A 14,915-nucleotide genomic window follows, 5' to 3' on the forward strand; every position below is an offset into this window, starting at 1 on the left:
GTGTCATGTTAGGAAGAGTAAAGTAAAATAATTGTTTTTGTTAATGTGAATGTGTTTTTTGACTCTAGCCACCTCCCATCAGGGAGATATACCCATAGTATATATAGGAATAGATAGGTAGATTCCTGGTCGGTCAATTGTTCAATTTCCAAATTTTTGCCATATTGACTATAGCCATTCTAACTGTGTAAACTGCCAGGAGGGGAACATGAGTGACAGAAGTGTAAGCGACGTATGTTAACAGCATCACAAATCCCCATTTCCTTCTGTACTTTTCTTTTTGTTGGTTTGTCACGCCAACGTAAAAGCAGCTCCACTCTCGCAGTGTTCCCGCGCTTCCAATCATTGGTAGCTTCTTCAGATTCGTTTTCTTTTTTTTCCTGCATAACTCTGTTTCATCAGTCTCACTTCCCCTTTTCTCTATTTTTGTTTGTCTCCTGGCTGACTGAGTGAGCGAATCGTTGGCTGCGTCTTTGACAGCAACCTGGGAGCCAAGCTGTCACTCAGGCAGCTTCTTGGTCCCACTGTCTTTCTGAAGTCAGTCTCCATTAATATAATAATGGCGTGTAGTCGGCACCACTGAATATTTTACTGTAATGTTCAGCAGAACATTACCCCTGCCCCCGACACTGCACACAAGTCTGCCTGCTTGCCTGACAGAAACTTTATTTTGACTGAAAGGAGTGTGTGATGTCAGCTTGGTCTTGGAAGTTGTGGCGTTTTTGTTGTTTCCCTTTTTGTGCAATAGACAAAGCGCTAGGTCTTTGTTTGATAGTGACTGAGGAGATTCTTTTTCTTGTCAGGCATCTATTATTGACTTTTTCCAGGAATAGGCCGAGGTGCATCGCGTGCCGGTTCGTCGTGTGTGGTTGTTCAGCATTCAACGTCTCGTTTTGTCTTCCAGGCGCAACAACTTGTGATAGCGTTCTCCTTGCAAATGACTCATTGCTCTTTGAGGGGATTTTTTTTTCATAATTACTGTCCTTAAAGGGACACTGTGTATTATTTACAGAGTTCCTGTGGATCCTTGAAATGTCTTAAAAGACTTTGAATTCATTATACTAAAAATTAGGCCTCGATAGGCATCATTATGTCTTAAATCCAAATTTCGAAAGTCTTAAATATGTGAACACATTAACCCCTTAACTTTAAGAGGGCGTCAGACTGTAGGTAAACAAAGTCGTGTCTTCACAATGTCAACAGTCTCTGAAATACATGCATATCATGCCACATATCATTGGAAACACTTGGGATTCGAAAAATGGTGACTATTTTAAAATATACTAATCACCGAAACATCACAATCAGTATGGAACAAGATACACGAAAACTATAAAACCGGCATAACTGACTCGAAAGTCTTTAAATATTCCACTTGAGAAACAATTACCCGCAAACATGGTCTGGTTATATTCAAGAGAGCCCAGTGGATTCAGCTGTTTAAAATACTACTCCACGATAATGGCTTCAAAAATCTTTATCAATAGTGACTGATTCACATGCGGATTGACACATTGGTTAGTCAATTGTACGCAATTTTATGATCTTTATTGAAATCAGAGTTGAAAACAATCGTGCGCATATTCAACCTGGGATCCATTCTTACACGCGAATATTATACGCAAGTGTGCACTATCGTGGATTGACTTGTAGAAAGATAGATCAAACATTTTTAACTCTTTCACAATGTCTAAAAATTGGGCCAAGGTAAAACACACAAATGCAAAGGTTTTAGGGCTGTGAACCAAAGAAAAAATGTGTAAAATACAATCTTCAATTTTTCAGATTTTGATCAAATTTGACAAGGTACTTGCTAAGGCTTCAAGCTGTTGTCCATGTTTAACTTATCTGCAGACATTTGATTGCAAAAACCAAATTGGGGCGGGAATAAAAACCTTCTATTTCTGTGTATTTTAACTCAAATTACTCAATGTAAGTAGCACTTGCATTAATTATTTCAAATTGGAGCTCATCTTCAGGGTGTTACCTTTCAAAAGAGACCAAAACCATCCACAACCTCCAAATGGCTCAAGAAGAGCATTCAATTTACTTTGGGTACGTCTTGGATTGGGATTTTAGTTAAAGGATTTTGTAACATTTATCAACATTTCAGAGCATTTGTTTATCAACAGTCCGACGGCCTGTTAAAGGCTTGAGAGAGAAAAATGGGATATAAAGAAACTCAGGTTAAGGAAGCAAAAATATTTACAAGGTAGTGTTTTGAGACTGGTGCCAGTTGTAAATAAGGAGAAAAAAAAAATAAAACGAGAGAAAATAATCTCTCTGTGGTTCATAATAGTTTTTTTTTGTAGCGAAAAAATGTTGATGGGTATTGATCAATTGAGTGTAAAGCCTTCTTTTTCAAACGTGCCTTTCCATAACTTCCCTTTACATCAACCTTGTGTACAGGCGAACAGGGCGCAGTCACCATGTTCCCTCTGTTTCTGTTGGATCATCATATGAGTGCAAGAGAGCTCGGCTTCTGGAACGGTGTCATCGCTATGGGCTTCTCCATCTGTGGCTCCTCACTGGGCGGCTTACTGCTCGCTCAGTTCAGGTATTCTTCGTTTATCTTTGTGGCAACTTTCAACATTGTTGCTCACATGATGCAAAGTGTGCTCGGCTTTAAACTGATTTACACGATTGTAACTTCCCTACCGAAAGATGGTCAAGTCTTGACTTCACTTAATTTAATTACAATCCGTTGGTTTAAAAACATCCAACCACCGATAGGTGTTAAAACAATGACAAATTAAATGAAAGTGCTTTTGGGGTTTTGCGCGTTGGATGTCAACACAAGTTTGCAAAAAAAAAATCAGGGACTGTTGTTCAACATGCATTTAGCAGAAAATCTGGATCTATTATCACATGCCACGTGGGGCCAACTTTTTATCTTACTGCTGTTTGTCCAATAACTTAAAATAATGTATTATGCCACTCAGCATTTGCAGACAATTTTTCTGGAAAGGATTTTTTGTTTTTACAACCAAATTTAATGTAATTATTTTTTTCCATCTTGCTTGCAAGGTGCTTTGCAGCCAACTGACACATGTGCATATATTTTTTTTAATTTCTTGAACAAGAACTGATCCAAGAAGACAGAGTCATACCAATACAAAAGTTATACTGTATATATGAGGTAAATAGACTTATTGTGTCTGTAAGAATCAGCCTCTTTTTCAATGTACCGGTACTCCTAATTTTCTTTCTTTACAAAGTTCAAGTGTGTGCGTTTTTGCATACACAATTCATTCTGGTGCGTGCTGCCTGTTTCTTAATTTCTGTTACGTTTTTTGTGTGTGTATGTTTGCACACAAAGTCACCCAGTATGTTCAGTAATTTAAGTAAACACAGTCTTGTTGGAGGACTCAGGAACCCCCCCTGTGTCTATTGTGTGGCGTAAGAGCAGCATGAGCAGCAAATCAATTTCAAACACAAAAATATGCGCACTTGTGCAAATGGATCTTTTCTCTTGTGTGTGCTCATAACAGTAAAATGTGATGTTACAAACACAATAGTGGTAAGTCAATCACTGGAGCTACGTGAATTGTACTTTCAATTTGATTTCGAGAGAGAGTTGATCTTGATCACTAGCCTTTGTGTTGAAACATGACATTGAGTTGACCATGGGTTTATTTATTTAAGTTATGCATATATTGAAGTAACATTAGTTTTCACATTGTTGCGCCGCTATAGTATACAGATAAAATATATGCAAATACAGTTGGCGTCTTCTGTACCGTTATTTTATGTTATGCCATATAAAACGCCAGCAGTTTACATCTTATGTATTTTTTTTGCCGCCTACAACATGCACACACCAACAGAGGCATGGTGGCTTTGAGTGGCAGGTATCCTCTGGGTGATTGGCATCGCTAATCCTTGATGTCAAAAAACAGTGTGGGTTCATGTGAACGCATGTGTCTGTGTGTGTATATTAATGGTGATTAATTATCTTCCCCATGCTGTGGTTCTCGTTAGCTTATTGATTACGTCATGAACCAAAGCTGCAGGGGGATGATTTTCTTGCTCTAACTGCGAATCAATTAGTGTCTGGGGACTTGTTTACTCAAGCACTGTGTGTGTATGTGTTTTTGAGATGTGTGTGCACATGCATGTCATGAAGAGAAATTGAGAATGTCACTGTCAAAAGAAAGCAAAATGTTACTTATTTTTTTAATCTTCTATTTGTCCCTCTTTAGCATTGGCTCGCTGATGCGACGTGTTTTCGTCTTGCGCACCATCAGTATGGTCTTCCAGAGCTCCTTACTAACTGTGCTGGAACCGTCACAGCTCATGAAAGGTCAGATAATTATTTCAATACAGTCAGAACTTTCAGATTATTTTGCTTGAGCGGAATTTACTCATTGGCAAAACCATTACTGCAACAGTCTGCATTCTATGCATACTTTCCGCCAAAAAGATTGATAACAGTTTTTTTCAGGCTGATGCAGGCAGGCAGGCGGGCAGGGATGCAATGCTACAGGAAACTGTCACAGAGCACATTGGACCCTATTAAAACTGCAATGCCCATTCCAAGGGAGCAGAAGGAGAGGCATACAGATTAAAAATTTGGCCAACAACATCAAGGAATGGACACGACGCGAGCTCAGGCCAGAAACCATTGTCGTTGGAGAGAAATACTTCTTAACATGCTTTTCCTTAAATTGTCTGAAAGTATTCACTGTTTATTATGCCTCTTACTTAAAGTTACTAATTCTAAGACTGGCATCAGATGGGAGACAGGACTCATATTAACCTTAATTATGTGTGCCGCTACCTGAAGAATAAGCTGGTCTTTGCACCAATAACGATACTCAGTATGAGTATTTAGCTAGCTCTAAAAATATTCATGCTCTACCAGTATATAGGCCTTCCTCTCATTATATTTCCCACCCTCTCTGCACTACATACTATTTTAGCCAAACACAACCATCATCCATTCTTTCCGTATGTCTAAACAATCTCATAACATTTTCTTTAACTCTCTCAGCAGGGTTTCTGACCACACCAGTTAGTCTCCTTACTTCCTCATTCCTTAACCTATCCAGTCGTGTCACTCCACACATACTAATAAAACAACCTATGAAGCTCATTTACTCTCAAACCACCAAACTTTCATACAATCCTTGCTTTGCACCCATATTCTAATTTTCTGAGACAGTCCAGTATATCAGGGGTCAGCAACCTTTTTGGTGTGGAGTGCCACTTTCAAATTTCCTTGTAAATCAGTGTGCCACACCAAGATTAATGACTCGCATAACATTTCTTTAATATCCAACAAAGCTGTAATTTTACACCAGTCCAAATATACAACATGGATGGACATTTTAATCGTATAACCCTTTTTGAACCAAGGTACACCTTTATTTATAAAGAAGTTCTGAGGCACACCGTCCGTCGAAAATATTTAAAAATGAAGTTATGTCAAATGTTTCACTGTACTACCTCAAAACCAGATAATTAGTATATAAAAAGGAGAAAATAATACATAAAATAAAAAAGAATGATGTGTTTTATTTGTTCTTATTATTTACTGTGCAATCTTAAAACACTTTGTTAAACAAATTAAGTTATAAAATGTACTGTGCTACCACAACAGCAGATAATTAGTACAGTAGTAGTAAAAGGTATATAAAAATCTACTGCCACCTACTGATATGGATAACTATTGCAGTTCCTCGTCTGAAGATTGCAAAAATACTGAATCATGGCCTGATTTTTTGAAATGATAAAATTGGGCAAATTCCAGCGGCACACTAGACAAGGTCTCACGGCACATTAGTGTACCCTGGCACACAGGTTGAAAAACACTGGTATAACTGACCAATTTATCTTCCACTATTCTTGCTCATCAATCAACTAAAAAAGGAATGTCATGACTTCAACTTTTTGCCACAAGAATTAACCAGAATCAACCATTCTTCATTAACAATGAACTACAATCAAAAACAAGTGCTATGGACAGCTACCAAACCATTTATCAATGATATCTTGTTGCAGAAAATATCAAAACTTGAAATAACAGCAGCAAAACAGAAGGCACGTGCGCACACACACGCACACACACATGCTTCTTAAAAATATTCGCCATCATTAATTGTTTTTCTGTGCTTTGCTATGTAGTGAGCATAGTGATAGCTTGCTTCAGTGGTGATGTTTTTAGCAGTGACAAAGGTCTTCAGGGTCTGTGTTTGTTTGCCGTACCTGGACACTGTGCGTTTTTATGTCTCCGCCATGTCAGACTCATCCTTGAATTCATGTTCATGTTTAACGACGTTTAACACTTGCTGTGAGAAGTACAACGCTCTCGAGGAAAAATGCACGAAACAGCATGGTCATTTTTTGCACAAAGCCTCATTCTCTGTCCACGCTAGCTGGAAAGAACTAGATGTTTTTGCTCAAGGAGCCATCATGATTCGTTCATTTATCGCTCGCGTGTGTTGGCTGGGTTGAAATGCGGATCTCTCTTTTGCGAGGCGCCGCGCAAACACACACTGATACACGAAGCAGAGGAGGAGCTAACGTAAAGCCTCTAAATAACATGGCGTGCAACTAAAAATGTCTAAATTTCAGGTAAAAATGCGCATTTGTAAAGTATAATCATTATTATTTTGCCGTGCGCTCGCGTGCCACTGGTTAACGCCAGCAGTGGCACGCGTGTCATAGGTTGCCAAACCCTGCTCTATATTAAACAGGGCATTCAAAATAACAGTGATGTCTTGCAATTTTGCAGCAACTGCAATCTACCCCTTAATAAAAAAAGTACAAATACAACAGTACTTGCTCCCCAAGAAAATTGAGCTGATTTATGTTTTTATTCTTCTAGGTTCAATAGTTATCATTCATGTGTCCCATAATTGTTTGTAGACAGCATTTAACTCATTATGACACAGATGAATTAAAAGTAAACACACATCATTTGAGGGAGTTTTTATGCAGTTACAATTTAACCCACATGTACTAATAATGCCCGAAAACGCTTATCTTCGTGCTGTTTTGGATAGAGAATATAAAAATTAGGGTGTTTTTAATTGCTTCATCGTCTTGTCACTTGATGGTTATTATAAAAACAATTGCCCAAGTAATGACCATTCACATCTCACCTGTATTCTTCTGAGTTTTAGTCATGTGATTTTCTTAAAGTGATGGGAAAATTAAATCGAGAAAATTAAATGTTTTTCTTTACCAAAATCACAGGCAAATATATTTCTTTAATCAATTATTTTAGTGCTCACTTGCAAATGATTTTTAAATTCCTTTTTAAGGTGCACAATATATAACATTTATTGATTATGCAAAATATGTTTTATAAAATGTATCACATTCTATTAGTGCAAACAATGTAAAGACAAATGATTGAAATATAAAGCCAAATAAAAGTTAAATCAATTATTCAAAGGAGGTTGGCGTTCTTTCTCTAGAGAGCTATTCAGCCGTTATTGCCTGAATGACACGTGATTGACTCGCACAGCCCGCCTGGAAGCATTTGGGAATCAGATGAGCGCCATTCATCTCCGCCAGTTGTCTGTTCCCCGTTTCAGCTCCTCAGACTAAAGTGAAGCCCCCCCCTCCCACATGCACCCTTCTCCCCCTCTCTCTTTAAAGCCAAAACAAAAATATCAGGGAAAATGGAACCGTAAAGAAAAGGGAAAAACATTTAGTTTCAGAATTTTCAATATTACATGATAACCTACTACTTTCTCGGCTCCGGTCTGATCGCTGAGCGTGTGTCTTGTGTGATTGAAGAGTCTTATTGTGCACAAACTCAGGCAGCTTGAGTGAATTATTCAGCGTTCGCAGGAGCGGTGACAGATCAGCTCTGCGGTTCCTCTGTGTTTCTCACCGACACCCCTGTGCACTTTCCCTTAGAGGATACACTACATGTGTTTTGGGGGCCTAGTGAGGGGGAAAGGGTGTCGCTCGCGAGAAGATAGCTTCCCAAGGCAGGCTTTGAGTTTGGCATGGTAGCACCAGCGTGATTAAGGTGATTTTTCTGTCAATGCTTTGCAACATTCTGTGTGTTGTCTCCTGCAGGTATGGCCGTCTTGAGTATGAGTGTTCAACACTTCCTAGGAGGTCTGATCACCACGCTGACCTTCACTACCATGATGCATTGCACTCAGAGGGCAGAAGAAAGCATCCAGGTGAGCGTTATGTATGCAGCATCTGTTTGGTTTCTGTTTTTGTCAGATCATATCGTGTATAAAATTCAGTTTTGCGCAATTAATTTCCTAGGTCTTCAGTAAGCTGAATCAATCCAACCTTTAATAACTATTTAATGTCTGTAAAATATTTACTGCAGCTACAGCCAAGATGCATAGTCCAGCTTCCCAACTTATACATTTGCAAATCAAGTCAAATGTATTTGTGTTGCCTTTAATCACAAAAAGTCTCAAAAGGATTGCACAGGCCACAAATACATCAACACCTGATCTGAAACTTGCATGCGGGCAAGGAAAAACTCAAATATTATTTAGGAATATAGCCACATTTCACAACCAAAAATCTTTTTTATTTTTGCACAAAATCAATCCTCCTTCCTTTCCTTAAGAGGATTTAAATTACTCTGTCGGACCGATTCCTTGTGTTTCAGTTCCATCAAGAAGTTCTATTTTTCCGCCATCGAAACAAATGCTGAAATTGGAGCCTGTCCTGTTGTAATTCTGTCACCATTTTTTTTTAATTTAGGGCTGAAAATGTTTGTTTGACGGAAGCAGTGAACACAGGAATGTTTTCAATATGTTTTTGTTGTGATACTTACAGGCCCCTAGCCAATCACAGTATGTGAAACCACCCTTGTCTTACGCCTGCTAAAAGGCCCGCCAAGTCGGAATATGATTGGCTAAACCAACAGCTTGATTGTCACTTTATGCCTTGGACCCTGCAAAACTCATTTTGAAAGCCTCTGGGTAGATTTCTGACCGTGGTATCATGTGATGGCTGAAATGTGATTGGTTAAGAGCTTTAATATGAAAGCAAACATTTGGAAGCGGCGCAACGAGGGCAAAATCAATTAAAGGAGGCTGACACACGATTTGGAATTATTTAATCACTATTCATGGACAAAACATAATTAACATCACATAATTTCTTAGGCCAAAATAGAAGTCCTTGCAGACCCTGACATACCACCACTGTTATTATGTATTTTGACAAAGTTTTTTGGTCTCCCTCGTTTGGAGATACAAATTAATTTTCGGGAAGTAAGTTGAGGGAGGTCAAGTAATTCCTGCTAGACATCAGTAAATTAAACTCACATTATCTGTATGGCCCTTCATCACAGTCTCAAAGGGCTGCACAGGCCACAATTACAGTATCCAATGATTTTCAGGAGGGCTAGGTAAAACTCCAAAACTCCAACATTAGGAAAGTCAGAAACCTTGAGAAGGGCACGCACATGGGGTAATCTCCCTTCCAAGATGACTAGGCTGCAATTTACGTTGTAAGGACACCAATAGACAAAACATAGTCAACATCAACAAATAACTTTAGTATTAACTGAAATTTTACAAGAGGTCCAAGTCAACAACGACAAAGCTTCCCATCTCATCAACAATCCTATAGTCCACGATCACCCCTTCTGCCTGTCATTTTCATCTGCTATTACCAAATGGAACAACTGAAAAAAATATTAGCAAGCCTCACTATTTATTTACAACTACCTTTGACCCTCCTTGCCAGTTTTATTCTACAACCCTCCCTCCAACAAATAAATCATTTTTTTTTATTTGCTGCTCCTTTAAGTGCTTTTTTTTTTGCATTCAGACCTTTTCTCTTTCTTTCCATCTTCTCCTCTTTGACATAACTCCTTTTGTCCCTGTCGTAAGTGGGCCATCATTGCCTGGAGGTGATAGTTGTCATAGCGCAGCCATTCGCTCAGTCAATCTCAAGGTGACAAATTATCATATTAATTGCCCTCATGCTTAAAGTGCAGAAGAAAGGCCCAATTAAAAGTGCGCAGAAAATCACAGGCTCTTTTCCTGACATAACCATTGTTTTGCTGCCGCAGCGAAAATAATCGACCTGAAGCTTTGATGGATTTTCTTTTCCTCCCGTATGCGTGTGCATTCAAGCAATGGGGGAAAACATGTTAGCCACCCATGCACGTGAATGGAAGTGCACTGGTACCTCTATATACGAGCACATCCAAACAGCTATACTGACACTGCCCGACATACGAACGAATTAGGTTCCAGACGATCTTTTGTAAGTTGAATTTGTTTGTATGATGCTTCAGTGCTATATATATATATATATATATATATATATATATATATATATATATCGTTTCAAAAGAAATGGCTCGCCTCTTCCTTACACTTTACACCAACCATATTGAATGAATGCATGAGATATTAGAAAATAAAAACATCAAAGTTCTTAGCACGATAGCGATACAGTACACAATTTATAATTACATGCAAACCAGGAAGTAGAAGCCGGATTTCTTCTTTGGTGTGCATGCTGGGTGACCTCTCACAGCGCTGGTGGTCTTCACCACCATCTCTCAAGATGGCGGCGCGCGCGAGTGCAGCGGCTTCACATGTCTCTCTAGTAAATCTTTTTACTTTTAGTGTTTTTTTATCTCTCATCTTTTCTTTGATGAATACTTGCTCGGCAACAATCACCTTAAGTCGCCAGGAACTTACTAACCTGGGTCTAAGATTAGACTTCGACTCATTTTACGACTACAACACCAACAACAACATCCCAAAGGACATATGAAGACCACCGGGATCTCCCTGGGTGATCTGCCCGCACAACAAGCGACGGAGACGGCGGAGGGAACGTAAGCAAAAACGAGGCTCTCGGGTAGGCCTAGCGGAGAAGCTAAGAAGGCGACCACACCGACAAGCGCTTCCGAGTATTTTCCTGACCAATGCCAGATCCATTGTTCACAAAATCAGTGAACTTGAGCTGCGGATAGCTACCAACAGCTTTGTACGGAATTGCAGTAATTTTGTGATCACGGAGTCTTGGCTTGACCCGCGGATCCCCGACGCTGCAGTCCAGCTAGCAGGACGCACGCTACAGCGACACGACCGCAACGAAGACTCCAGTAAAAAAAGAGGTGGGGGACTATGCGTCACACACTGCTCGCCCGATATAGAGTTTCTAGCAGTATCGTGTAGACCATTTTATCTACCGAGAGAGGTAACTGTGCTCATTGTGATAGCTGTTTACATCCCTCCGGATGCTAACGCTAGCACAACGCTAAACCTCCTGCTCGCTGCCATCAACAAACAACAGCTTTGCACACCCCGACGGAGCTTTCATTATCGCTGGCGACTTTAATAAAGCATGTTTAAGGACTGGACTTCCAAAATTCTTTCAACATGTGAACTGTGCAACCAGGGGGGACCGCGTATACAGCAACATCAAAAATGCATATAAAGCTTCCCCCCTCCCCCACCTAGTCAATTCCGATCACCTATGTCTGTCCCTCACCCCCTCATACACCCCCATCCGGAGAAAAACAAAGCCTGTAACGAGGAAAACACAAACGTGGCCTGAGGGAGCCCTCTCTCAGGTGTAGGACTGTTTTCATCAAACTTGCTGGAAGGTATTTGAACACCATGACCTCCAGAAATTCACTGACACTGTTTTATCCTACATTCGACACTGCACGGATGAAGTCACAGTAAATAAAGAAATCAAGGTCCACCCAAACCAAAAACCCTGGATGTCCAGCAAAGCGCGCACCCTCCTCAAACACCGCAACACCGCCTTCTGGTCTGGAGACAAAGCTCTTTACAGTGTGGCCAGGGCTGACCTGAAGAGAGGCATTAAGAAAGCAAAGGCAGCCTATACGAGGAGGATTGAGCACCTCTTCGCTGGAAATGACCCGAGGAGGATGTGGCAGGGTCTTCAACACATCACTGACTTCAGAGGCCACAACCTGGCAACTGTTGAGGCTGATGCTTCACTAGTTGCAGACCTTAATCAGTTATTTGCTCGCTTTGAGGCTGATGGCCACAAACAGCCACATCACACCCACCAACAACCAGCAGCAACACACTCACATTTTAGGAGCATGAAGTTAGGTGTGCGCTGAAAACTATAAACCCCAGGAAGGCAGCTGGCCCGGGAGGGAGGGTACTCAGGGACTGTTCCGATCCGCTGGCTGGGGTCTTGACCACCATCTTCAACCGGTCCCTGTCACAGGCAACCGTCCCACCTTGCCTCAAAAACCACCACCATCATTCCCATCCCCAAAAAGTCAGCAGTGGAAAGCCTCAACGACTACAGGCCTGTTGCTCTTACGCCTGTGGTCATGAAGTGCTTCGAGAGGTTAGTGTCCCAGTACATCAAAAACTCCCTGCCACTCACACTGGACCCCCACCAGTTTGCCTACAGGGCAAACCGCTCCACTGACGACGCCATAAACACAGCACTTCACACTGTGCTGATACACCTGGACCACTGGGGAAGCTAGGTCAGAACGCTCTTTCTGGACTTCACTCAGCCTTCAACACCATTATCCCGGAGATCCTGGTGGAGAAACTCGCCTAGGACTTTCTCCCTCCATCTGCCACTGGATAATGGACTTCCTCTCAAACCGCCCACAGTCCGTAAAACTCGGTAACCACGTCTCTCCCACCCTAACACTGAACACTGGCTCCCCCCTAGGTTGTGCACTGAGCCCCCTGCTTTTTACCCTCTACACCTCCGACTGCTCACCGGCCCACCCCACAAACACAATCATTAAGTTCGCCGACGATACCACCTTGATCGGCCTCATCTCTGAAGGGGACGAGGCGGCGTACAGGGATGAGTTGAAGTCACTGTCAACGTGGTGTTCGGAAAACCACCTCATACTGAACACCACAAAAACAAAAGAACTGATACCGGACTTCAGTAGGAATGGCAGGAATCCAGCACCAATCATCATAAAAGGAGACTGTGTAGAGAGAGTCCACTCCTTCAAATTTCTGGGTGTGCACATCTCCGACTGTTGTGGTAAATACACTTGCATTTGTAAAATAGATTTGCATACATTTAGAAATTTAGAAAGACCTCTCCTGGTCTGCAAACACTAGAGCGGTGGTAGGGAAGGCCCAGCAGCAACTGCATTTCCTGAGAGTGCTCAGGAAAAAACATCTAAAACAGCAGCTGCAGGTGTCCTTTTACAAAGCCACTGTGGAGAGCATTCTAACATACTGCATTACGGTGTGGTATGCTGGGTGCACAGCAGCAGACAGGAAACGCACCAGAGGGTCATCAAAGCAGCCCAGAAAATCGTCGGTTGCTCTCTGCCCAGTCTGGAGGACATTGCCTGCTCTCGCTACCTCAGCAGAGCAGAAAACATCATCAAGGACTTTTCTCACCCCGGCCACCACCTCTTCGACCTGCTGCCTTCCGGCAAGCGCTACAGGTCACACAAAACAAAAACAAACAGACTCAGAAACAGTTTCTTCCCCAGAGCCATTACCATCCTAAACAGACACCGCACAAAAAAACTGAAAAACTCTTGCAAAAACACTACCTCATACGAACGTAAATGGTACTCATGTCTATGTTTCTTGCACAATGTTGACTGCACTATGTTTACTGCTCACCTTGCACTATGATGACTACTTTTGCACCAAATGCATATTGCACGCACCCTTACGATACCAAACTGTATGTAACATACTACATGCCGACATTTCTTGTGTAAATTTTGTGTAAATTATAACTATAACCTTATCCTCCTTGTTTTATAACCTTATCTTCTCTGTTCCTTTATCTTCTGAAGCTTTTGACCTCACTGTGAATGTGTGAAACTAGAGTGTCATGCCCAATTTTGTTGTCACAATATGTTAACCCATTTTGTAACAATGACAATAAAGGTATATTTTATTCTATTCTGTTCTATTCTATTCTAAATAGTGCACACAGTACAAAATCTAACTTACAGCAATATCCGGATATTTTTCAACATCATGAAAAAAATGTTCAGATCTACCGTTCTGCGTAGGTCAAATGTTCGTAAGTAAGGGAGCGTCTGTTTTTTTTTTTAACAAAAAAAACTTGCTCACTAAACTAAGGAAAATCCAGTTCTCTAGCAGTCCCAGAGGCTACCACTTAATATCGCTCACCGCTCGTGACCAGCATCAGTTCGTCCAGTTCGCACCTTCAAACTATTACTGTCTACATTCATTTAAAGCTACTTTCATTTTAAGTGTACAGTAAGTCCTTAAGTATTACAAAGTGTCTTTCGTTTTAATTCTTGTAAATCACGGTTCGGGAAAATGAGTAAATATGGCTAAGGTATAAAATCGATTAGATTACCTCATGTATAGCCAATTGTCACATATGCCAAGCCCAGATAACACTGATAGACAATGGGTTTTGTCCCTTTATATATATATATATATATATATATATATATATATATATATATATTTCATCTCATCTCATTAGCTGCACCGCTTATCCTCAGTAGGGTCGCGGGGTATATATATATATATATATATATATGTACTTTCCGGATATATACAGTACATATATATTGAGCGATAAAAAAGCCTTACAAACAAAACGCGGCACCTACTCACAAAATGAAAGACTGTGTAGAATACCTGAATCATTTGTTGGCCTGGAGAGGAATGTTCGCCATCAGGCTGTACTTTCCAAAGGAGGGTGCCCATAGGGATACACCCATCCACCCCAATAGCATCTTATTTCTCCGATTACAGGGTTTGTACTGGCACTTGAAATCCTTGAAGCTGCTTGACTTTTAATGTTGTGTTTTTTATTGGATTAATAATTGCTTGAATTTTGGGTAAAGTGCGTGTACATGCTTGAAATAGTTATGTTTTTCTAAATGTTTGTTTCAATATTACATTGACACTGCTCTCTGGTGGCTTTGCTTTGCCATTTCTTCTCCCCTCGTAATTAACGGCAGCTGGCATTAGTTTGTATGACAT

General features: G+C 40.7%; 1 protein-coding gene across 4 annotated transcripts in view; it reads left to right on the top strand.

The window, feature by feature from the left end:
• The window catches only part of slc33a2 (solute carrier family 33 member 2), an 81,163-nt gene that overhangs the window by 56,534 nt on the left and 9,714 nt on the right, over positions 1 to 14,915 (top strand). For 3 of the 4 annotated variants that reach the window (XM_088335339.1, XM_088335340.1, XM_088335341.1), the window contains exons 3-5: positions 2,410 to 2,557; positions 4,203 to 4,303; positions 8,038 to 8,147. In XM_088335339.1, coding sequence (XP_088191465.1) covers positions 2,410 to 2,557; positions 4,203 to 4,303; positions 8,038 to 8,147 — 359 coding nt within the window. Of the gene's footprint in view, positions 1 to 2,409; positions 2,558 to 4,202; positions 4,304 to 8,037; positions 8,148 to 8,596; positions 9,582 to 14,915 lie in introns of those variants that run through there. The other variant, XM_088335342.1, reaches the window with a different exon arrangement.

Source organism: Urocampus carinirostris, chromosome 5 (genome assembly GCF_059441175.1).
Source record: "Urocampus carinirostris isolate Australia breed hairy pipefish chromosome 5, RoL_Ucar_1.0, whole genome shotgun sequence".
NCBI classification, from domain to species: Eukaryota; Metazoa; Chordata; class Actinopteri; order Syngnathiformes; family Syngnathidae; genus Urocampus; species Urocampus carinirostris.